Source organism: Tiliqua scincoides, chromosome 1, assembly GCF_035046505.1.
Source record: "Tiliqua scincoides isolate rTilSci1 chromosome 1, rTilSci1.hap2, whole genome shotgun sequence".
NCBI classification, from domain to species: domain Eukaryota; kingdom Metazoa; phylum Chordata; class Lepidosauria; order Squamata; family Scincidae; genus Tiliqua; species Tiliqua scincoides.
In genome coordinates, this window is record NC_089821.1 from 56,326,790 (window position 1) to 56,350,264 (window position 23,475).

The 23,475-nt window shown below is 44.6% G+C and overlaps 1 protein-coding gene across 1 annotated transcript in view; it reads left to right on the forward strand.

Moving 5' to 3' along the window:
* Window positions 1–8,794: 8,794 nt before the first annotated feature.
* The window catches only part of IFITM10 (interferon induced transmembrane protein 10), a 33,703-nt gene continuing 19,022 nt past the window's right edge, over window positions 8,795–23,475 (forward strand). Inside the window, exon 1 of the mRNA XM_066611834.1 lies at window positions 8,795–9,007. Within this exon, the coding sequence (XP_066467931.1) occupies window positions 8,795–9,007 (213 nt within the window). The remainder of the gene's footprint in view (window positions 9,008–23,475) is intronic.

The following is a 23,475-nucleotide window of genomic DNA, read 5'->3' on the forward strand; positions in this document are numbered from 1 at the left end:
ATGCAACCACTTCTCAACCTGGAAAGAGCAAGTAAGTTTGCAAAATTATGTCCCAAAACAGAATTCTTGTTACTGGATGGTACATTGAAGCACAACTACTTTTCAAGTGCAGCTACTATCTTAACCCTGGAATGGGAGAAACTGCATTGGGCAAAATGCTCTATTCTGCAATGCATAGGTCTTGTCCTATGTTTAGAAATCTGGTAGCTATATAGTACAGGTCGTTATTCACTAGGGTTCTGTTCCAGAACCCCCAGTGGATTTAAGAAAAAGTCAGTGGATATCAAATCAGAGGAAAGACAGCTTTAAAGATCCATTTCCAGGTTTCTTGCTTCTCTATGGTTGCCCTAGAATGCATAGGTGTAGACACTGTACCACATTCAACCACTAGATGGAGTGAATAATGGAATCTTAATTGAAAGAAATTATTATTTAGTAGCACGAAGGTAGGACATTGGATTTTTGTGCTTTTTCTCCTTGTTAGAAGGCATTTTAAGGTGGATCCCAGTATCAGTGTTGAGTGAAATAATGGATGAGAAGATCAGTGGATACTGAGGTCCCATCTGTATTCTCTTATAGTTAGTCTCTTATAGATGTAGAAACCTACTGTTTCTCTAAGCCTGATTCATCATCCTTCTGATGCTTAAAATCTAGCACTGGTCAAACAATGAACAGAAAAAAACTTATGTGGGAATTTGAGTAATGGAGGTTATAGATGTCTAGGAGCTGGGGCAACCACTTTAGCATCGTTGCCTGGTAAAGAAATATTGTTTTAGAAACTTGCTTTTACTTTGGAGAACCCTAAATGCTTTCTGTTCTTTCTGCTTCCTTTATCCGTTTCCTTTGTGATGGGAAATAAAGTAGAGAGTAGTTTAAAAGCCTATACATAGAAAGGATTGGGAGATATTCTATACATAGAATCCTCTCATGGATTGAGAACTGGTTGGAGGCCAGGAAGCAGAGAGTGGGTGTCAATGGGCAATTTTCACAATGGAGAGAGGTGAAAAGCGGTGTGCCCCAAGGATCTGTCCTGGGACTGGTGCTTTTCAACCTCTTCATAAATGACCTGGAGACAGGGTTGAGCAGTGAAGTGGCTAAGTTTGCAGACGATACCAAACTTTTCAGAGTGGTGAAGACCAGAAGTGATTGTGAGGAGCTCCAGAAGGATCTCTCCAGACTGGCAGAATGGGCAGCAAAATGGCAGATGCGCTTCAATGTCAGTAAGTGTAAAGTCATGCACACTGGGGCAAAAAATCAAAACTTTAGATATAGGCTGATGGGTTCTGAGCTGTCTGTGACAGATCAGGAGAGAGATCTTGGGGTGGTGGTGGACAGGTCGATGAAAGTGTCGACCCAATGTGCGGCAGCAGTGAAGAAGGCCAATTCTATGCTTGGGATCATTAGAAAGGGTATTGAGAACAAAACGGCTAGTATTATAATGCCGTTGTACAAATCGATGGTAAGGCCACACCTGGAGTATTGTGTCCAGTTCTGGTCGTCGCATCTCAAAAAAGACATAGTGGAAATGGAAAAGGTGCAAAAGAAAGCGACTAAGTTGATTACGGGGCTGGGGCACCTTCCTTATGAGGAAAGGCTATGGCGTTTGGGCCTCTTCAGCCTAGAAAAGAGACGCCTGAGGGGGGACATGATTGAGACATACAAAATTATGCAGGGGATGGACAGAGTGGATAGGGAGATGCTTTTTACACTATCACATAATACCAGAACCAGGGGACATCCACTCAAATTGAGTGTTGGGTGGGTTAGGACAGACAAAAGAAAATATTTCTTTTCTCAGCGTGTGGTCGGTCTGTGGAACTCCTTGCCACAGGATGTGGTGCTGGCGTCTAGCCTAGACGCCTTTAAAAGGGGATTGGACAAGTTTCTGGAGGAAAAATCCATTATGGGGTACAAGCCATGATGTGTATGCGCAACCTCCTGATTTTAGAAATGGGTTATGTCAGAATGCCAGATGCAAGGGAGGGCACTAGGATGAGGTCTCTTGTTATCTGGTGTACTCCCTGGGGCATTTGGTGGGCCGCTGTGAGATACAGGAAGCTGGACTAGATGTGCCTATGGCCTGATCCAGTGGGGCTGTTCTTATGTTCTTATGTTCTTATATAGGTATGTTCATTTAAAAGTCGGATAACAGAAGCATACCCACAATGGCAAACATGTAGGAGCATCAAAAGAAAAAGGAGTAAAATGGCACACATTTACAGAGATGAAGGGGATTATCCATGATATATCATCCCAGATACACTTGCACTTTCCTGGTCTAGCTGTTGTGTAAACACTCCAAGGCTAAAGGCTTCTACACATCTCGTTTGCATTCTGTCCTTACTCCAAGGAGTCCAGAGTGGCATACATGGGGTTGTCCTCAAAACAACCCTGTAGGTTTTAACCCATTTTTGCCCAGCTCACAGGTGTACACATTTGGTTCCTGTTGCGTATATGCAATGTTGGGCAGAAATATTAAAATACTTATTCTGAACTTTCCCATCTAAGTGATGGTGACTAGTATTTTTAAAAGCAGTAATACAATAGATCACTGTTTCTCAAACTGTGGGTCAGGACCCACTAGGTGGGTCGTGAGCCAATTTCAGGTGGATCCCCATTCATTTCAATACTTTATTTTTAGTATAATAGATTTGATGCCACCATGGTATGTGACTGCATTTGGGGAGACCTATACTTTTAACAGGCTACAATGTATATGCTTTTAACAATGATAGTCAATGCAGCTTACTCCAGCCATGGACCTCCATAGCCTTGCGCCTGGGGCAAAGCTCCACGATGGCGTCCCCCCAGGCTATCGCTGCCCCCGTGCAGAAATCTGCCCCCTACTCACCAGAGGCTTATGGAGCCTCGCACAACCTTCTCCCGTATCAGGGAAACCTCTCTGCGGCAAACCAGAAGCACAGTTTCCACCCCCATCCGGAGCCTCAGGGAGGCTTCCTCAGGGTCTTAGTGGCTGGTACCTGGGACATTTGCCCCAGGGAAGTTTATGGGAGGTACACTACTGGCTTATTCCTGGGTAAGTGTGGGTAGGGTTTCAGCCTAGGATTGTTAAAAATATTTCTTGCTTGATGATGTCACTTCCAGCCATGACATCACTTCCAGGTTAATGACATCACTTTTGGTGGGTCCTGACAGATTGTCATTCTAAAAAGTGAGTCCTGGACTAAAACGTTTGAGAACCATTGCAATAATTATATTGCATAAAAACAACAGGTGCTACAGTTTCAATTAAACACAAAGTAGTAAAAGCACAGGTGTCAATTAGCTACTTGAAACAGATGGATTTTTTCATAGCCCTCATAGGTTAGGGAGTTCTACAATCTAAGTACTACCATTGAACAGGTCCTGCCCACCAACTAAGCCTTGAAAGAGAATGGGTTGCCATGTGTGACATCTGGTAATGTACACAGTGGGCAGGCAGATTCATGCAGTAGAAGGTGGTTCTTCAGATAGCCAGGTTCCAAGTTGTTCATAACTAACGAGATTAAGAGAAACAGTTTATAACTCAGGGCCTCCCATTGCTGTGTGGGGAATTGAAGATAGGTCTTCATTGCCGAAGTTCAACACTATCTATTGTATCAATCAAACATAAAGAAATGTGCATTTTAATGAAATGTAATTTTAATTGTTACCCTGCACATGCCTGATCTCGTCTGATCTCAGAAGCTAAGCAGGGTCAGGCCTGGTTAGTACTTGGATGGGAGACCACCTGTTGCTGTAGGCTTATACCATAGTCTTTCGAGACTGAAGGCTGCCAACCATTAATTTTAATTGTGATCCATTGTAGTATGTTGTGGTTTTATTAATTGTTTATGTTATATGTTTTTGTATTGCTTCATCTATAATTGTATAGGAGTTTTATTTTGTAAGCCGCCTTGCATTCCTTTGAGTATGGTAAAAAGGTGGGGTATAAATTATTTAAATAAATAAAGACATATTTACTAGCTTAGATAACTCAGCAAGTCATCCTCCTCACCCTCAAAGGTCATGGATAATAAAGTGATATAAATAAATGCAAGTCGGTATATATAAGCAATTTTTAGAAGCCAAATTACAAAACTTCAAATGGAACTCAACTTATTAGTCAATCTGAATAGCATTCTGAAGTCTCTTTCCAGAAGAAAACAGGAAGTTATGGCGAAACTGCAGCTACTTGTGTTTTTCAATGAAATAACAATAAAGGTGAATTTGGTACTACAGATTTTCAAGAGCTAAATGTAGGACTGACCTCAGAGGCCTCTTTTGAGGATGACTAGGAAATTGTATGGCACACATTTTGAGCTCTTGAAATATACGAATGCAAAATATCTATTTATTACGAACCGAAGATCAGAGCATCCAAGGGAAGTTTTTTGCAGTTCTCCCTTTTCCATGCACAGGGCCACATAGAGTTTTTAGGATCACAGTGTGTAGATGGGAAAGGGTTGAGATTTGTTAGGCATTGAGGAATACTTTGGTACAAGGGGAGCTGGTTGCTGACAGCACTTAAAATAAAAAAGGCTGTAGAGCAGACTTCTGAGAGAAAGCTGACAGGTACTGAGAGAGCATCTGGTTCTGGACAACTTATTCCTTAGGGGGTGATGATCTAAATGCTCTGCATTCTCAAATAAAGACAGACACTGACAACAAGCACATTAATACTAATGGGAGGCAATTAAAACAAATAAACTGCCAAGGGTAAATTCACACATAAAATAGACAGAAGGGGGACAAAATATATAGGAGTATGTATGCAAATACTAGAAGTCTCAAAGCCGAAATGGTAAATTAGCCTGCTACTAGAAATGTTTATAGCTAAAGTTGGCATCTCTGTTGGTGAAACTGTGAAAATCATTGGAATATTTTATACCTGAATACATTAAATCTACACAAAGCCATACCTGAGATGCCATATTCTTTTTTAAAGTCTTCTGGATTCTGAATAGGCTCAAAACCTTACAAAAAATAAACCTGTGGATAAGATCCAAGATTGAAATTTGGGAGAGGTGATAAGGGTCCTCTAATGAAATACACAAGCTTCACCCCATTCCCCACCAGTTTAGCCAAATCAGCCTCACTCACCTTCTAAAGACAGTAGCTAAGGGGCTGGCAAAAAGGTGAGAGGACCAGGTCCAAGGTGACCAGGCATCCTCTTTTTCCAGGACAAGTCCTCTTTTTTAGCCTCTTGTCCTAGAAACGAACTTAAATGTCCTCTTCCATATGAGTGGGCCCCTGCAGGCAGCACATAGCCTTCTTGTAATTAATGAATTATATGTAATAATGATATGTATTATAGTTTTAAATTTAATAAGTAATTTGGCATTTCAGTTAACCACATGAAATCAATATACAAGTGTTTTTAGCTTTTATTTTGTCATGTCCTGCATTTTTCATGGATAACCTACATTGTGGGGTGCCTTGTCCTCTTTGAGGTCATACCTGATCACCCTGACCAGGTCCCCTCTCTGGTCCCAATCCTGTTCCCTCTCCCATAAGAACATAAGAAGAGCCCCGCTGGATCAGGTCAAATGCCCACCTAGTCCAGCTTCCTGTATCTCACAGTGCCAGTGGCCCACCAAATGCCCCAGGTTGCACACAAGACAACAGACACAACCTGCATCCTGGTTCCCTCCCCTACATCTGGCAATCAGAGGTGGCCTGCCTCTCAAATCAAGAGCTTGCACAGTTACTACTATGACTTGTAACCCGTAATGAACTTTTCCTCCAGAAATTTGTCCAATCCCCTCTTAAAGGCATCTAGGCAAGATGCCATCACTACTGCCTGTGGCAAAGAGTTCCACAGACTAATTACACGCTGGGTAAAGAAATATTTTCTTCTGTCTGTCCTAACTCTCCCAACGCTCAACTTTAGTGGATGTTCCCTAGTTCTGGTGTTATGTGAGAGGGAAAAGAGTGTCTCCCTATCCACTCTGTCCATCTCCTGCATAATTTTGTATGTCTCAATCATGTCCCCCCTCAGGTGCCTCTTTTCCAGACTGAAAAGCCCCAAATACTGTAGCCTTTCCTCATAAGGAAGGTGCCCCAGCCCAGTAATCATTTTGGTTGCTCTCTTTTGCACCTTTTCCATCTCCACTATATCTTTTTTGAGATGTGGCAACCAGAACTGGACACAATACTCCAGGTGTGGCCTTACCATCAATTTGTACAACGGCATTACAATACTAACAATTCCTGCAGTATTAACTCCCACAATTCAATCCCTGAATAGAGTTCCTGACTTCAGCTACCCTCAGACTAGCAGGACAAATGTTATCTCCAGTCCTGAGAAGGTATCAAAATCTGGATACAAAAACATGAGTGTTCATTTGATCAGCTCGTTATGAAGAGGCCACTCTTGGTTTTGAAAAACGGACCTCTAGAAATGAAGTTTCAACTGCAAACGTCTTCTAACTTTCCATACTACTGATTTGGGACAGATGCATTCTCTTATGGTGACATGCAAGCAGAAACACTGGAGGTTGGCAGGTGGTGTGGAGGGGCTGGCCTCTTGGGAGTTCACAGGGGCCTGCGCCTTGGAAAGCCATCTTCCAAACATAAGGTGGGCTCCTCCTGCCGCACCCAAGCCTGGCACCAAATGTCCCCCTCTTCCCCGAATGTTCCTCTGTGTTCTCAGCTCCCTGTTGTGGCCCAGGGAGAACTTCTGCCGCCTTTGCACAGACTGCATTGCACATTTATCCCATTGCTCTCAGTTTCCTCATGACTGAAGCGCACACACTGAGCTCTGCTGCTGGGCCCTCTGCAGGGCGCCACCATTGTCAACACCCTCAGCACATGATGCACTCACTCCCCCAAGCCCTCCACTGAGGGAGTGGGGGAGGGGTGGCTAACACAGCCCCAGGCTAGCTGGCCACGTCGCTCTGCTGCCACGCGCGCCTGGCACTGGAGTCCTCCTCCCTGACCCAAGTGGCTTTGCTGAGGGAGGCTGCAGCCCTAGCCATGCTTTCCTGGGCGTAAGCCTCACTGGACCCCACGGGGCTTACTCCTGAGGGCAGAGGTGGCCCTGCTCTCCTCGCCCTGGGCGTCGAGAGCGCGTGGCCTGGAGATGCCTGCGCCCTGGCCTTGCGGGGGGCCCGCGTTCCCGCCAGGTAGGCGCCCAAAGGCTGGGGGGCGGGCGGGGGGGGAGGCGGCTGAGAGACTTGTTTCCAGCAGGGGATGCTGATGTGCGCGCGCAAGGGCCAGAGGGGGAGAGGCTCCCACCAAGAGCGTGGGGCGGTGCAGCTGGCCAGAGCTGGTGCGGGGGAGGCAGGCGCGCGCCCTGATTGGGATGGGGGGGGGGAGAGATGCTGGTTGACCTCTTCCCCCATCCCTCTTCCCCTCCCCTCCACCAACTCCAGTTGTGGAAGAAGAAGAAGAGCCGGAGGCGGTGCTGAGCCGGAGATGCGGCAACTCCCTGGCTCCCTTCTCGTAAGTGTCCTCTCCGCGGCTGCTCTTTGCCGTGGAAGGCGCGGGGTGATGGACGGACGGACGGACAAACGCGGGGTCACAGAGGCTGCTCCCCCCCCAGTTGCAAAGCTGATGGAATCGGATGGGAAGGAGAGGGAGCGCGCGCGCCTCTTTCAGGCTCAGTCCTCCCCCTTCCTCCTCCTCCAGCCAGCCCTGACTAGGCGACATTGTCCAGAGGGGAAAACTGCTGACAGGTGAAGGGGGATGGAGGGAGAGTCCATTGCATCCGAAATCCAGGCAGAAAGAGGACTCCGCAGAATCCAGACAGGCAGGCAGGCAGACAGACAAGGCAGGGCTTGATATGTCGCAGCTGGGCAGCCTGTTCCAGGAACAGTGTGATCAGCCAGCCAGCCGGCTCCCAGCAACCAGCTTCGATCCTGGCACGGGACAGAGATCCGGAGGGCTCTGATGAACAGATGGACGGGGGGGATGAGAAGGGTCGCCCTGGGAAGCGGGGAGGGTAGCGCTGCCTGGAGCAGAAGCTCTCCTCCAGCCCTGGGCCACTCGCTTCCTCGGAAGTGTCTCTCTCTCGTGCCTTTTTCAGGGGACTGCGGGATCGCACACAGGGCTCGGTGTGTGCGTGAGGAGTTGTTGCCAGACAATAGCGCAAAGGACTTTGGCAGGGCTCGGGAGAAGGCGGTGAAGATGGAGCGGAGCGGAGCAGAGCAGAGAGAGATGGCTGTGTCAGGCTCGGTGCTTTTCCCAGGGTGTTAATGAACTCGGGGGCTGCTCTGTGTGGGAGGCAGGGAGGGGAAGCCAAGCAGACTGCGGGAGCTGGGACACCCGGCTGCAGGCACACCAGGAACTGTTACACTGCTGCATACGTTAATGACTGCTCAGTGTGCAGAAGACTCTTTTGTGGTGCATGTGTGTAAACAAAATTCTTTCTTTCCTCCTTGCCTGAAAACCCTTCCTCCTCTTCCTCCTCCACATCCCCCCTTCTTCCCTATCTCTTCCCCAATCTCTTTGCTGCCTCTTCCTCTATCATCATCCTATGTTTTCTCGTTCTTCCCCCCCCCCCCAATTCCTGCATCTTCATACTCTGTTTTTCTCTCCCATATCCTTCTCCATCCCAATCCTCCCTGCCTTCTTCCTCCCCATCTTTCTCAGGGGATCACACTTTTCTGGGATATAGTTGTGTAAACTGCAAGCTGCCACCACGGAGAGATCACAGGAACCCCCCTTGGGCCCTCCATGTCCCTTTGACGGGGCCTTTTGGACTCGAAGACCCCCTCACATACCCCAGCAGGGGTGCTTTGCTTGCATCTCCAAGACGCCTCCTGCACAGCACGGATCACCTATCCTATCTCCCTCTTCTGCCGTTTGCCTCATGGAGAACAAGAGCTGCAAAGGGGATAGCCTGCGGCCACCAGTCCAATGCAAACACTCTGTAGAGAAGAAAACGATGACTAATCCCACCACGGTGATTGAAATTTACCCAGACACCACCGAAGTGAACGATTACTATCTTTGGTCCATCTTCAACTTTGTATACCTCAATTTCTGCTGTCTGGGTTTCATTGCCTTGGCGTATTCTCTGAAAGTAAGTACTGATCTCAGCCCCATATAGTGAGGCTGTCTGGGGTCAAGCCCATGGTTTGAGTAAGTCTGTTTCTTTCCAGTTGGAGTGGAGGGATTCTGATTTATCCTGGCTTGGAATGAGATATGTTCCGTATTGCATATTATCAAAGGGAATGTCTTCGGTTAAAGAGGTGAACATTCTCTTGTGACTGACAATAAATATTTTGATCTATGGAGTGGGCCAATAGGCTAGTGATATAGGAGGGTTTTGATGGGTTTTTTGGAACCTGCAGGCATTCTCATGCCAAGGTGAGGGATATAACTAATATACAGGAACTAATATAGGAATCTAGATGAATAGAGAAGCACAAGACGTTATAGAAATGAATTACGTTTTTCTGTTGTTAGAGATTTGTGATTTCTGATTTCATGGCAAATAAGGTAAGCAAGTGAACTTTACAACTGGTAGCTATAAAGGCAGTCAGGGGGGAAAAAAGTAAGAAAAGGTCCTTTAGTGGGTTAGGAAATGTTTCATTTGACTACCAAGGAAAACCGTCATTATCGCCATCATAAATCATTTCTGTATCACTGGTAATGTTTTTTAATGAATAGTACTGCATTTATCTTCACAAGATTCTTATGTCGGGTTATTGACATTCTCTTCTTATATAGATGAGGATCTGAGGTGGAAAGATCGTGGCTTGTCCTAAGGTTTCCCATGGTTGCATCGGGATTAAAACTTGGTCCTTTAGCACCACACTGACTCATAATTCATGAGGCACTATCTGTTTGCAGCACTTTCCAAACTTTAATTCAGCTTCACACTGTTCTTATAAACAAAGTTGTTTCCCAGATTAACTATTAAGGCACAACTAGGTTTCGGATGATTTGCTAGTCATCATAAGAGTCATGATGGAAGCTGGGAGTGTGGTTTGGACTCTCTACATACAAGTTCTAAATGATGTACTGTACTTGGTGCACTGTAATTTGTTGCATTGCATTATGCAAACATCTGGAATCAAACTGATAAAGCACATTGCACTACTGTTGCTTGCACTAGAACTGTGTTCTTTTCTTCTTAGCTCTGGGTATGGCTAAGTTCTTGAAACAGACAATTAAAATAATAACCTTATATTAAAAAAAATACTTTTTGCAAGATATAAAAGAACTCTGTAGAATGTTACATCCATTTCTCATTTGAGTCAATGGAAATTCTTTCACCAGATTTGTGACTTTAAGACTCAGTGAGAAATCCTTTGTGTTTGCAGGCTGAGAAAAAGCAATCATTTGATGTAGAGAGAGCAGCTGCAAACTGGAAGACCTGAGAAATCCTTGGGAAACAGCCTACAGCACAGACGAGTCAATTGTCAGGTTCTCAGCCTGCTCTCTGGAGGACCTCTGGCTCCCTTGTAACCCCCTGCTACTCATTACGTAGACCAGTTTCTTCCTTTGGCAAGTAAGATCAGAGGAGGGGGGGGTGAAAGAAACAGCTGCTGATCTGCTGCTGTTCAGATTACCCAGGCGAGGAGGAGGAAAGCAACTCATGCTTCACTCTCCCTTGGGCCTCCAAAAACATAAGGTCAGCAATGGAGACCTTCTAGGAGAACAAGGCTTCTGGCTAGAGTGGTGAAGGAACTGGGGAGGGGGTAGGTCACATGGATAAGTAAGGTGGATCTGAAAATGGGAGTTTGGATAAAGAATGGGAAATCAGCAGGCATGTGAGAAAGGATGGGCTTAGATAGTGGAATTAAAGAGAACCTACAGCTCCTTCAAAGGCTATAGGAGCTCTTTGGCTTGCTTATAATTGCAAAAATGGAGTTGGCAGGGGTAGGGTGTCAATTATATTTAAGAGAAGAACTGGCTGTAGAGATTATCTGGCTTATGTAACCTTAGCTAAGGTAACAGTACCCTCTGAGCACACCAGACCTGCTGTAATTATTCCTCATAACTGCAGGGTGAATATGAGCCAGCTGGGCTCCAGGATTTTGTTGCTCAGTGCAGCCAACAAGCAAATTGTGATAATCTATCAAGGGAGAATGGATGGTGACTTCCCATCTTGTTCCCTTCACTCCCTTTTTTCAATAAAAAGGGAAGGGGAATAGCTAACTGATCGTGAGACTGAGGAAGACCTGGGGCTGTTGACCAACCTCAAACATATCAAAGGTCCAGTAGCCTGTGAGAAGGAGTACATAATGGATGTGTTATGTACACAGACAGCATGCTGGCAGACAGCATTTGCACTATTCAGAGGGATTTCATCTCAGAAATAGATCAATTAATTGCATATAAGTCCAGCGACCATGAATTCCACAAGAGTGCATTGGAGTTGTTTTCAAGCCAGCTCTACCCTCTGTCACTTTTGTATTACAGGCTAGCCTGCCACCAAATACCTGACTTATATCAAGGTGTTCTGTACCCCATGTTCATTTTGGGCTTGGTTACTTGGACTGCATTACAGTACTTGCATTTTTCCATTCTTCAATTTCACTGCGTGTGAAATTGGGTTACAAATGCCTACCTAGCTCTCCTCAAAGTGGTTTCAGGAGGTTTAATGTGCTGCTGTTTGCCAAAAGCTATGCAAAAGCTTAGTATTCTTTGGCAGGCAACTCAAAAGTTATACACTACCACCACCCTTTGGAATATACTTAACATCCTCTTTAAGGGCTGAGTCTCCATTGGAAATTGCAGGAAGGTCATTGTGGTCATAAGGTCCCTTGATGCAGGCTTTTAATCCTCACTGCTGTTTTTGGTACTGTTATCTGCCTTACCCACAAGCACCTTGCAAAATGAGAAAGAATGTCAACAGGGACCAAATAATGAAAGTTCTGTATTAAGCATGGACATAGACACAATGCAGAATGCAGCACAGTGTTAGCTTTCTTTGAATCTCCAACTTTATATCTTTTTTCCGGGGGGCGGGGGGGCGGGACACATACAGTACTTCAATTCCCTTACTGATTGAAGTTCATCTCTCCTTCCTTGCTTTTTCTCCTGCAGCCTGTACTAAATGCAAGAAGGGCCCTACTGAATCAGACCAAAAGTCCACCTAGTCATCCCATAGATGTCAACCAGATGCCTCTGGGAAGCCCAGGACACATAGGCAAATGCTGTCATATGTTGTTGTTTCCCTTCAGCAATTAGTATTTGGAGGCATATTGCCCCTGAACCTGGAGGTAGCACATAGCCATAACTAGTAGCCATTGATAGAGTGGTCCTTTATGGATTGATTTAATCCCCTTTGAAAAGCTGTTGGCCATCACCACATCCCAAGGTCATGAATAACTTAATTACTGTATTTTGAGAAGAGGAACTTCTTTTGTCCATCCTCAGTCTCCAGCTTCACCAAGGGCGCAGTCCTAACCCCTTATGTTAGTGCTTTCCAGCACTGACATAAGGGCAATGCAGCTCTGAGGTGAGGGAACAAACATTCCCTTACTTTGAGGAGGCCTCCGTGAGTGACACCCAACTGCAGGATGCAGCACATGTCCCACTGGCACCGCTGTGCCAGTGCTGGAAAGCACTGACATAAGGGGTTAGGATTGCACCCTAAATGATCCTGCGTAGTGTAATCAGAGAGGGAGAAAAACTTTTCTGTATCCACTCTCTCCATCTCAAGGACATTAACATATCATGAATATCAACAATACACCTAATTTTATTATGAATACTGTTCAAATATTCCTAGTTCTATGGAATCCAAATCACAAGTACTGTACAGGCATCTCACTGTATCCGTGGGGGTTCAGTTTTAGCACCCTGCAAATACAGAGACCATGGATATGGGGAAACCCTATATCCATAGTAGGGGGCCCCCCACACCCCATTATCTTTGTTTTCTTTAGCAATTATGGAAGCTTGGGTGTTTTTTGTTTTTTTAAAAAAGGAACATTCTTGCTTAACTGAAGAATGGGACGTGCCAGCCTGCACGCTACAGAGAGGAGATTAACCAAATGTTAACAGGAAACAGGAAGTTTCCAGCTTCCTGTTACTCTCCTCTAGGGTGTAGGCTGCTAAAAAAAATTACTGTAATGGACACAGGGGGAGGATTTGGTGGGGGGTCCCCTCCGGTTCTACAGATCTGCTGATACGTGAAACCAAAGATACCGGATCCGCAGATATAGGGGGATGCATGTACTCAATTACAAACATTAGGACATATCTCCACAGGTGGTTTGTTGGAAGATGGCTGTATACTAATTATCCAATGGTTAATAATTAATAATAATAACAACTCTGTATTTATATATCGCCTTTCTGGTCATCGGATTACTCCTCTGACTTTATTCAAGGTGGTTTACATAGGCAGGCGTTTCTAAATCCCTCAAGGGAATTTTTACAATCATAAACAGTTCTCTCTTTCAAGAACCACACAATGGTTCACATTGTATCTTATTCAGTCCTTGCTGATTTTCTGCAGTGCTTGGGAAAAACCTGTACTTGGGCATGAGCAGTATGCCAGGATCAAGCTTGGCCATTGGCAACCACACCTGAATCTAAACCAGGAGAGATGGGGATGTTCTCCAGCTCATAGTGCTAAAAGTCAGTTACTGGAGCTGAGGGCTTGAGCTAGAAGCTGAAATGTAGCAAGCAGCTTTGTTGACCAGGCAGGGTCCAGCCTCCTAGCATTTTTTCCAGACATGGCCTCACTTAGACATTTTTTACTGACTATGATTTGCAGAGGCTGATGTTGCACACCACTGCTCCTTTCTGTGCCTGGACAGAGCTTTGAAGCCTGAGCACACACAGTTCCAGGTACCTGACTATGCTAGGTTGCAACCTCAGGTCTGTAAGGTTATATGTTCATATCCTGGAGTTTCTGGCACAGTGTTGGTAAGTAGTCCTTCTAGCAGTTCTGTTTCTCACTTGATTGCTTTTAGCAAATTCTCAAGCGAAGCAGGAATGGGGAACATGAAATACTAATTAATAATGACAAGCATCGAATTGGGTTTATAGGGAAGGTATGATATAAAGTATGATGAATCCTGGTTTCTATGAAGTTGTTCAGTGTTAAACTTTGGAGCAAATTCAGATGGTTGGGAATCTATTACATAGTTGCATTAGTAATAAATCCTGCTATTCTATTTTACAAACAAAGGATAGGAGCAGTGTCTGTGATTTGTTTCCAAGTAGGTTGCTGAGTAGAAATGTGTGTTAAGATGACTAGCTCTGCTTCTTTCATTTATATTTCTTTTCTAAGTACCAGCCCAAAGAAAACTGTCCTACAACAATATCCATGCTGGGGATTTTGTAAGCCTCCCAGGGAAGAGTATTTCATTTCATTGCCACTGAGAATGTCCCTTTATGTGCCCTTGTTAGTCCAGCATGGTGCATACATAATAGTGATAAGATAGTACTCTTAGTAAGTGAGCAAATACGGAATGTGGTAGACTCTAAGGCTCCAATTATTTATCTGTCATACAGCACCCATGCAAATGTAGGAGATATGAGCACCTTCCGTTACCACAGTGATATTAAAAAAGCTTGAGTTTGACAAACCATCAGGTTCTTGCTCCAAAGAATTATTATGAAAAAAACCTGAAATTAGACAGGTATAGAGTAGGGGAAGCAAATGCAAGCATATGCAGTGCGGTCATTGCTGGATAACAGGAGTCTTACAGAATCTATGAGCTCCTTTGGGTCCTTGGAGATAAAGCAGGACAGAAGCATTTTAAACAATAGAAGTTCTCATATTGTGGCTGTAAAGCTTCACCATGAGCACTGTGTAAGTGCTTTAGAGAGGAGAGCACTGGGAGAGAGAGATTAATGTTGCTACTTTCTATGGTCATGCGACTTTTAAGCCTCCTATTGAGAAAGAGATAATCTTTGCAGTCCTTGCTCAGGTGCTCTCCAGCAAGCCTCACTTTCTCAGCAGAGTTGCTTCCTTCCCCAATCCACGGATAAAGAGCCTTCATCCTACCCTTCCTCAGACATGTGCACGGGGGGGCGGGGTGCAGTTCTATGACTGAAGGGAAGTGTGGGGGGAGGATCTCAAATGGACTTTTGTGGGGGAGAAATAGAGGGAATGTGTTCTCCAGGTTTGTTGAAAGGTATTCCTGAACCGAATCCCAGATCTGTTCACAAATGTAGCTTTGATTGAGAGCAAAATATTTTTTGGTGAGGGCAAAATATAATATAAAATATTATAACCTGCTTGGTGAACAAGAGTGGGTGGAAGGATGGTGGTCAGAAGGCTGTGAAAAAAGAAAGCCCTATTGTGAGAAACTGAAAGAAAGTTAATGAGTGGGAAACCAGAAGTGGATTGAAGAAGGCAAGCATTCTGTTCTCTGATTGCACATTATGCTAGGCAAAGGAGATGGGGCAGTACTGTATTTACTTTCTTTTAAAGGAGTGGTGCTAGAGCTCAGGCCTGTTTAAAAATCATACTGTGTGCCTGTTGGCCTGATTCAATGTAGGGAAGTCATTGGTAGCCAGTGAGAAAGATGGGCTGAAAGAAAACATCACAGGCAGCCTAGGGGCATGAGAAGTTTGATGGGGTTGGCATCAATGGAGTGATGTGGATATGCCAGGGACATTTTTGGAAGATGAGGACCAGAGAACACAAAGAGGTAGTCAGAAACCTGGGGAGGAGGTACAGAATCTTACAGGTACTGAATGGAACTTTTCCAGTACCTGTAAGGTTCTGTACCTCCTCCCCAGGTTTCTGATTACCTCTTTGTACCTCTGAACTTTTCCATTCAGTAAATTTTATCTCTTTGTCCTTATCTCTTTGTCTGCCTAAGGGTGTTTGTGATTTTTCATGGGAAAGGGTCTATGAAACTTCCAGGATTTGGAATTTCATCTCTTTCCTAGAAGGCTTTTTGTCTTTCTCTCTGCAGCTTTTCTGGACTGTTTTTTTTTTTTAAATTCCAGAAGGCATTTGAAAAATGATAGTTCAGCTACCTGCTGCTTGCTTCCTAATGTGCTGCTCAAATCAATCTGCTGCCTTGAATTATTTTGCTGTTATGTTTTAAAGTTTGTAGATGTATTTATTTTGATTTTTTAAAATTTTTGTTATTTTTCAGGTTTTAATACCTTCTTGGTAGATACCTTCTTGGGAGAAAAGCAAAATAGAATTTATTTTTTATATGTATTTGCTATGGACAACTATGACCAGGAAAGGAAATCCATGGTGGGGCAGTGCAGATGAAGCGTTCTGGAATACAGTGAGGATGGCAAGAGTTTGATGTGATGGACATATTTGTCTTCCTCTCTATGTTCCCATTTGCAGTCACTTTCTCCCAAGGATCTAAATAGTATCTGTTAATTTGGGGGAAAGGGAAAAACAAGCCCCAATTGTCAAGACAAGGGAGAGATTGAGGCAGATTTCACTCTTTTTACTCTTTATACTGTGGAATGATGGTAGAGATATAATCTGTCTTTAATATTGAATGGCAAAGCCCCCGGTTGACAAGGACTCCATGTGAGTGACACAACACAACTTTGTGCAGAGTGCACTGAGTTGAACTGCTAGAAATCCATTAAGAATGTAATTTTGTGTCAGATTAATTGCAAAAGAAATCAAACTTATTTTATTTTATCCATTCAAATAATGTACCAGACATATAAAAAAAGCTAGGGAAAATGTAGGAGAGCATTTCCAAAATAGTAGTGCATTATAATAATAGTCTAATTCTCGGTCCCTTTCCTGATGATCCCTGGCATGGAATTTGCCTTATTTGCTGCTGCTGCACACAGGCAGCCTAGGGGCATGAGAAGTTTGATGGGGTTGGCATCAATGGAGGGATGTGGTCATGCAAGGGAAATTTTAGGAGAATGTGGACCAGAGAACACAAAGAGGTAGGGTCAGTGTTTTCACTAGCCCCGAAATCTCTTTTCAGTTTCTCACTGACAGCTCAGTCCCACTCAGTATATGGTATATGTGAAGCTGGGAACCTTTGTCAATAATTGTAGCTCTTCAGTGCCACAATATTCTTTGCAATTCAGTTAATATTCTCTGTAATTCAATTAATAACCTCCAGAGATATTTCTTAAAAATGTGCATCAATATGCTAGGAATAATAGTGCTTTTTGGAAGATGCAATTATATAGTTTGCCTGCCAACCAGAATTGGAAGCCACAATTGCTGCCACCATCAGGACAAGTGCCAGAACAGTATGATGGGTGAACACACTGCTCATATGCACAGCAAACCTCATCAATGAAAAAGGCACCCTCTTTGCAGCCTGTAAATAGAACTGTGAAATTGGAAAGGCTATTTCAAATAATAATAATAATAATAATAATAATAATAATAATAATAAAACTTTATTTTTATCCCGCCCTTCTCCCAAAAAGGGACCCAGGGCGGCTATTTCCCTTGTGAGATGCACAGTTGCATTCTTTCAAAACCAAGATGTCATTTTACAAGCCTTCAAGTCGATGTCAACAGTACTGAAAAGTAACCTATTAGTATGTTTATCAATGAACCTTGAATCAAATCCAGTCTTCTCTGGAGCCTATTATGTATCACAGAGATTTAAGCTCATACTGCAGCAACATGGCTTTTCTGTATGAAAGCAATTCTCACATTCAGTTACTAAATTTTGTAAAGTGTAATTGTATAATAAATTCAGAAAACCTGTGAAAAAACATGGAGGAGACATTATATGATACTACCAGTATCTCCAAATCTGATATATTATAACAAAGGAAAGAACTAACAAATTTTGAGAAATACCTAATAACATAAACAAAAGAATAAAGGCTTACTTGCGAACATTATTATAAATTGAATATAAAGTTAATGCATGCAGAAAGCTATGTAAGAGACCAATTTTGGAGGAAGAATAGACACTTTTATGTAAAATAGGCAAAGCTCGTCTGAGTGTATTAGCATAAAAATGACTCTTTATCCCAAGCATATACCATGACGCTCAATAAAATATATACGAATAATTTGGTCTCATTTAGGAGTAGTAGTAGGTAGCAGTGTACACGAACAGCAGGCTGTTACTAGAGCACAGTCTAGAACAGGGGTGTCAAACTCATTTATTACCCAGCATTCTCTGCTGAGAGCCTGAAGTGATGTAATTAGCCATATAGCTCCGTTTCCCCCCCCCCGCCGCCGGGAATGGCTTCGAAAGGAGGTGCTGCTTGCCTGCCGCGCTAAGGCTCCTCGCCAGGCTGCATGCTCCGCCCCTCCTCCAGCTAAGCCTCTGCTTGGAACTTCATTGTGGCTACAAAGTTGGATAGGTTGGATAAGTTTGGGCCTTGAGCAACCTTAAAGCCTGCTCTATGAGACTTTGGATTTTTTTTCCTTTGAAATGTAGACCCTCTAGCCATAGCATACTTTTAAAACATGCTTCATAGTGGAAATGGAAAAGGTGCAAAAGAGAGCGACTAAGATGATTACGGGGCTGGGGCACCTTCCTTATGAGGAAAGGCTACGGCGTTTGGGCCTCTTCAGCCTAGAAAAGAGACGCCTGAGGGGGGACATGATTGAGACATACGAAATTATGCACAGGAAGGATATAGTGGATAGAGATAAGCTCTTTTCCCTCTCACACAATACCAGAACCAGGGGACATTCACTAAAAGAGTGTTGGGAGAGTTAGGACAGACAAAAGAAACTCTTTCTTTACTCAGCGTGTGGTTGGTCTGTGGAACTCCTTGCCGCATGATGTGGTGACGGCATCTGGCCTGGATGCCTTTAAAAGGGGATTGGACAAGTTTCTGGAGGGAAAATCCATTACGGGTTACAAGCCATGATGTGTATGTGCAACCTCCTGATTTTAGAAATGGGCTATTTATCAGAATGCCAGGTGCAAGGGAGGGCACCAGGATGAGGTCTCTTGTTATCTGGTGTGCTCCCTGGGGCATTTGGTGGGCCGATGTGAGATACAGGAAGCTGAACTTGATGGGCCTATGACCTGATCCAGTGGGGCTGTTCTTATGTTCTTATGTTTCCTTTTCAGAAGAGATTTGCCATATTGGAGTGGGGGGCTTCCATCTGAACACATAAAGTTAGTCCTTTTATATTGTGCATTTTCACTCATTTGCTAATTATAGTAGGCTACAGTAAATATCACCAAGAAAAGGGGGGAGAGTAACTTTCTGGAAATTTTTGAATTTTTAAAAGTTTTAAATATTAATGTTGAATTGTTAATGGATGTCATTCATACAAGGGAAGTGAAATTACAAAGAATATCATATTATTTGATCAACGTGTTGGATATAAAGTGCAAAATTGTATATTGACCTTGTGTTGAGCTTAAAATTGAAAAAAATAAAAATCCACTTTGTAGTGTGACATTAATTGGAGGAGTGCAACATTTGACCTAAACTCAGTGAAATGTACAGCTAAAGAGTAGATACTGAGGCAGAAAGGAAACTTTTCTTAATGGCATCTAGCACTACAGGTGCAACCTATTTATCCACAGATTTTTTATCTGCGGATTTGTCTCAAATGGGGTCGGGGAACACACACCTTTGCCTCCTTTGCCCTGTGCTATCGTCTCGCTCTGTTTCTAGGTAGCCCAAAACACTGCAAAAAGGCTCAGCGTTGCCCAGGCAGGAAAATAGCCCTGGAGCCATGGCAGAGGTTCCCCTTGCAAAGGAACAGTAAGACTCCTGGAGCCCCTGAGCCAACTGAGGGTGAAGAGGTGAAGGGGGGCGGAAAACCTCTGTAGCCAGAGCATGTGCAGGAAGGTGGAGCGCTCTCGCTCTCACACACACACAGGGGCAGGTGCGGTAGCAACAGGGGATTGCTTTAAAAAACCCACTCCCCCCAAATGGTGCAGGCTCTCCTTGCTCTAGCCTACGGAAACAAAACAACCCAGCAAGCAAGCCTTCCCAGCAAGCAAAGCATGAGATTTAGGCTACAATCCTCTCCACACTTTCATGGGAGTAAGCCCCATTGACTACAATGGGACTTACTTCTGAGTAGAAATGCATAGGACTGGTCTCTTAAAAGCTCAGCATCCCACCTGTGAAAGAAGCGGGACAGCTGGCAACGGGGGGGGGCTGAGTATGAAGGGGGGAGGCGAAGGAGCAGAGGGGAGGGGATTGAGAACAGCTGCCTTAGTTTCCTTCCAGCCCCAAGTGTCCGACTGCTCCGTATTTGCGTAACTCTATGGAATTTAGCACTCTATGGAATTTTTTGTTAATCGGGCAGAGTCACCTGTATAGATGTATCCTAACATGGATAAATAGGCTCCACCTGTATAGATTTTTTGAAGTAGCTTGCTTTGCACCCTTCCCCCAAATTTATTTATTGTTTTAATAAAGTGGACTTTTGAGGCTCATAATAGCAGCTTGCAAAATGACTGTGAGGGCAAAGAGTTAAGCTAGATAATTGGAAGAAGACACCATCTAATAATCAAACATGCCAGCATGAGTTTGACTTTTTCATTAAAAAGAGAAAACAAGTCCTTAACAGGTGTCTTTGACACTGCAGTGGATTCTAATTCTGAGCTTCTTGTGGTCCACAGATCCTTGGAAGGAAGTCTAGTCAGTCAAAAAGCTCCATAACATTTCATTTTTCATGAACAGAATTGTGCTTGGGCCAGGCTTCAGAAAAAATTGAAGGGTTGAGGAGACACTCACAGCCTGATCCTGAGCTGCCCAGGCCACGGGGCTGCAGTGGCACCGAAAATGACTGCTGCCGCATCCTGCAAACTCTGGGTAACGGTCAGTGGCTCCTTGGGAGAAGGGGACTCCCTTCCCCTGGTAAAGCAAGTAACCCTGCAATAGGGCTACACGATTCTCCATTAACCCAAAGGTCGGCGGAGAATCGAGCCTCCGTGTCAGACAGAGAGCCCAGCATGGAGGCTCTGGATCCAGTGGAGCAAAGCTCCACTGGTCCCCCCTCTCTCCCATTCCGCTCCCTCCTCCAGAGTACCTCCTCCCTGCCCTCCACCAGCCTTCCCCCTCCCTAGAACACCTCCTCCCCATGCCCCCCACTTACCTCTCCACTGCTTGGTGATTCGCATAACTGCCGAGCAGTGGAGGTCCGGCAGCCACCCAGCTCCAGCCAGCGCTGGGCTAGCACCAGTGCTCGCCTGGCAGTAGGGCCCGCAAATGGCATGTTTGCGATAATGTGCGCCAGTGGTAAGCCAGCGCGCAGTGTTCAGGATTGGGCAGTCAGTACTTCTCTAGATCAGTGCCATGTTTGCTGCCTGAGGGCCCAATCTTACCCAATTTTCCACTGCCGATGCAGCTGTGCCAATGGGGTGTGCGCTGTATCCTGTGGTAGGGAGGCAGTCATGGAGGCCTCCTCAAGGTAAGGGAACATTTGTTCCATTTCGTCAGGGCTGCATTGCGGCTGCACCAATTCTAGACAGCTCCTGTATCTTCATAGCTCTCACTGCCAGAAGGGACTATTATGGTCAATTATTTTGACCTTCTCCATGGCACAGGTCAGGATATTTTTTTGTCAGTGATTCTTGCAGCAAGCCCATAGGGCTCAAACTCTTCTGTTTCTTTCAGCTCTGATTTTGTAGCAGGGAGGGATGGCAGAGAGAGATGGGGAGGAATGGAGAAAATGCAAGCACAACATTTTTCAAAGGCACAAAAAGAGACTGACAAAAGAGACTGTGACCACTGCATCTGTCGCTTGTGCACTGTGGGACACAGAGATAGAGGTTCAGTGTTGTCAGAGGAAGCCTTGGGGGGAATCCTGTAGTAGGTGATGGCAAAATTTCTTCTGCAAGCATTTCAGGTTCTGTCCCTTCCTTGACTCATACGCTAATTGGGTAAGAGGCACTTTTTCAAGTGGGTGCTCCTTTTTTTAGCAGGGGGAGAGTAACTGGCCCACCTCACCCCAGCACTGTCTGTTCTAGTGGCTGTCTGCTGGTATTCATTTGCATCTTTTTAGATTGTGAGCCCTTTTGGGACAGGGAGCCATTTATTTATTTGATTTTTCTCTGTAAACCGCTTTGTTAACTTTTAGCTGAAAAGCGGTATATACATACTGTTGTTAATAATAATAATTAATAATACGGGGCTGCAACACTGCAAAAACTAAAGAATCAACATTAACCTCTTAAAGCAGTTTTATGGTTGTATTTTTTAAATTTTAATTTGCAAATATTCTTTGGTGGGTGTGCATTTGCCCTCTCTTGTGCTTGAGCGGAGCATACAGCCAAAGTTTGCATACAGCCAAAGTTTGAAAGGGGTGGTGGTGAATATCCTTGCCGCTGTCTTCCAATGCCTGCCCCACTTTATGTGCAGATAGACTGGTTCTCTAGGATTCCTGAACTAGGATTTACAGATCAATTGATGCTATGGTCAAATTATGATTGGGGCATCCTTACTCTGATAGTGAAGAAATTAGGCATCCTAGTGACATATATATTGGCAACCTTCAGTCTCGAAAGACTGTGGTATCGCGCTCTGAAAGGTGGTTCTGGCACAGCGTCTAGTGTGGCTGAAAAGGCCAATCCGGGAGTGACAATCCCTTCCACACCGGGAGCAAGTGCAGTCTGTCCCTGGTCTGTCTCCCTGGCTATGGGCCTTCCTTCTTTGCCTCTTAGCCTCAGACTGTTGGCAAAGTGTCTCTTCAAACTGGGAAAGGTCATGCTGCACAGCCTGCCTCCAAGCGGGCCGCTCAGAGGCCAGGGTTTCCCACTTGTTGAGGTCCATCCCTAAGGGTGTTGAGGGTTTCCCACTTGTTGAGGTCCATCCCTAAGGGTGTTGAGGGTTTCCCACTTGTTGAGGTCCATCCCTAGTGACATGATAGCCATGGAAGATGGGGAATAGATTCTTAGCTATTTTGCCTCAAGCTGGGATGAGTTTCATTAATCACATCCAGCACCTTGAATTGAGCCTAGCATTTCATAGGGGAGCAATGGCAATGCTGGAGCACTGATGAAATGTGCTGGCCTGCCCTCCTCAGGGGATGGGCTGCTGTGTGTTCAGCACCAGTTGGTACTTTCAAGCAGTCATAGAGGGCAGCCCCATGTAGAATGTATTGCAATTGTTATTTACAGAGTAAAGGCATGAATTGCTGTTGTCAGATCTATACACAATGTGCAGGGTTCTAATCATCTCTCTGAATGGATTTGGTAAATGCCATGTTTGACCACTGGGAAAAGTTTAAATTTCAGGCTCGGCAGTGGAACTAGAGGGATCCCAAAGCTGCAATCCTGACAAGATGGAATCTTCATCATTGTCCTCGGGGACATGCAGTGGGTGGGGAGGCAGGTGAGGCAGTGCCTCCCCACTGGAGTCCTTCAAAAAGCTCTGCCACTGTGTGAGGTGCTCAAACACTCATAAACCACATGCTTGTGTGCAAGTTGTGAGTGTCTGAGCACCTCACATGGCAGTGGCACTTTTTGAAGGACTCCAGTGGGGAGGCACTGCCTCACCTGCCTCCCCACCCATCGATTGTCCCTGCTGTTCCTATTTATTTTATTTTTCACATTTTTACAGCCCTTCCTCAAGGATCTCAGGGTGGTTTACATGGTTCCTTCCCTCCTTTATCTCTTGCATACTTCTACACCAATACAATTTTTTAATTTTTTTATTTAAACAAATTTTGTTTACAAAAAT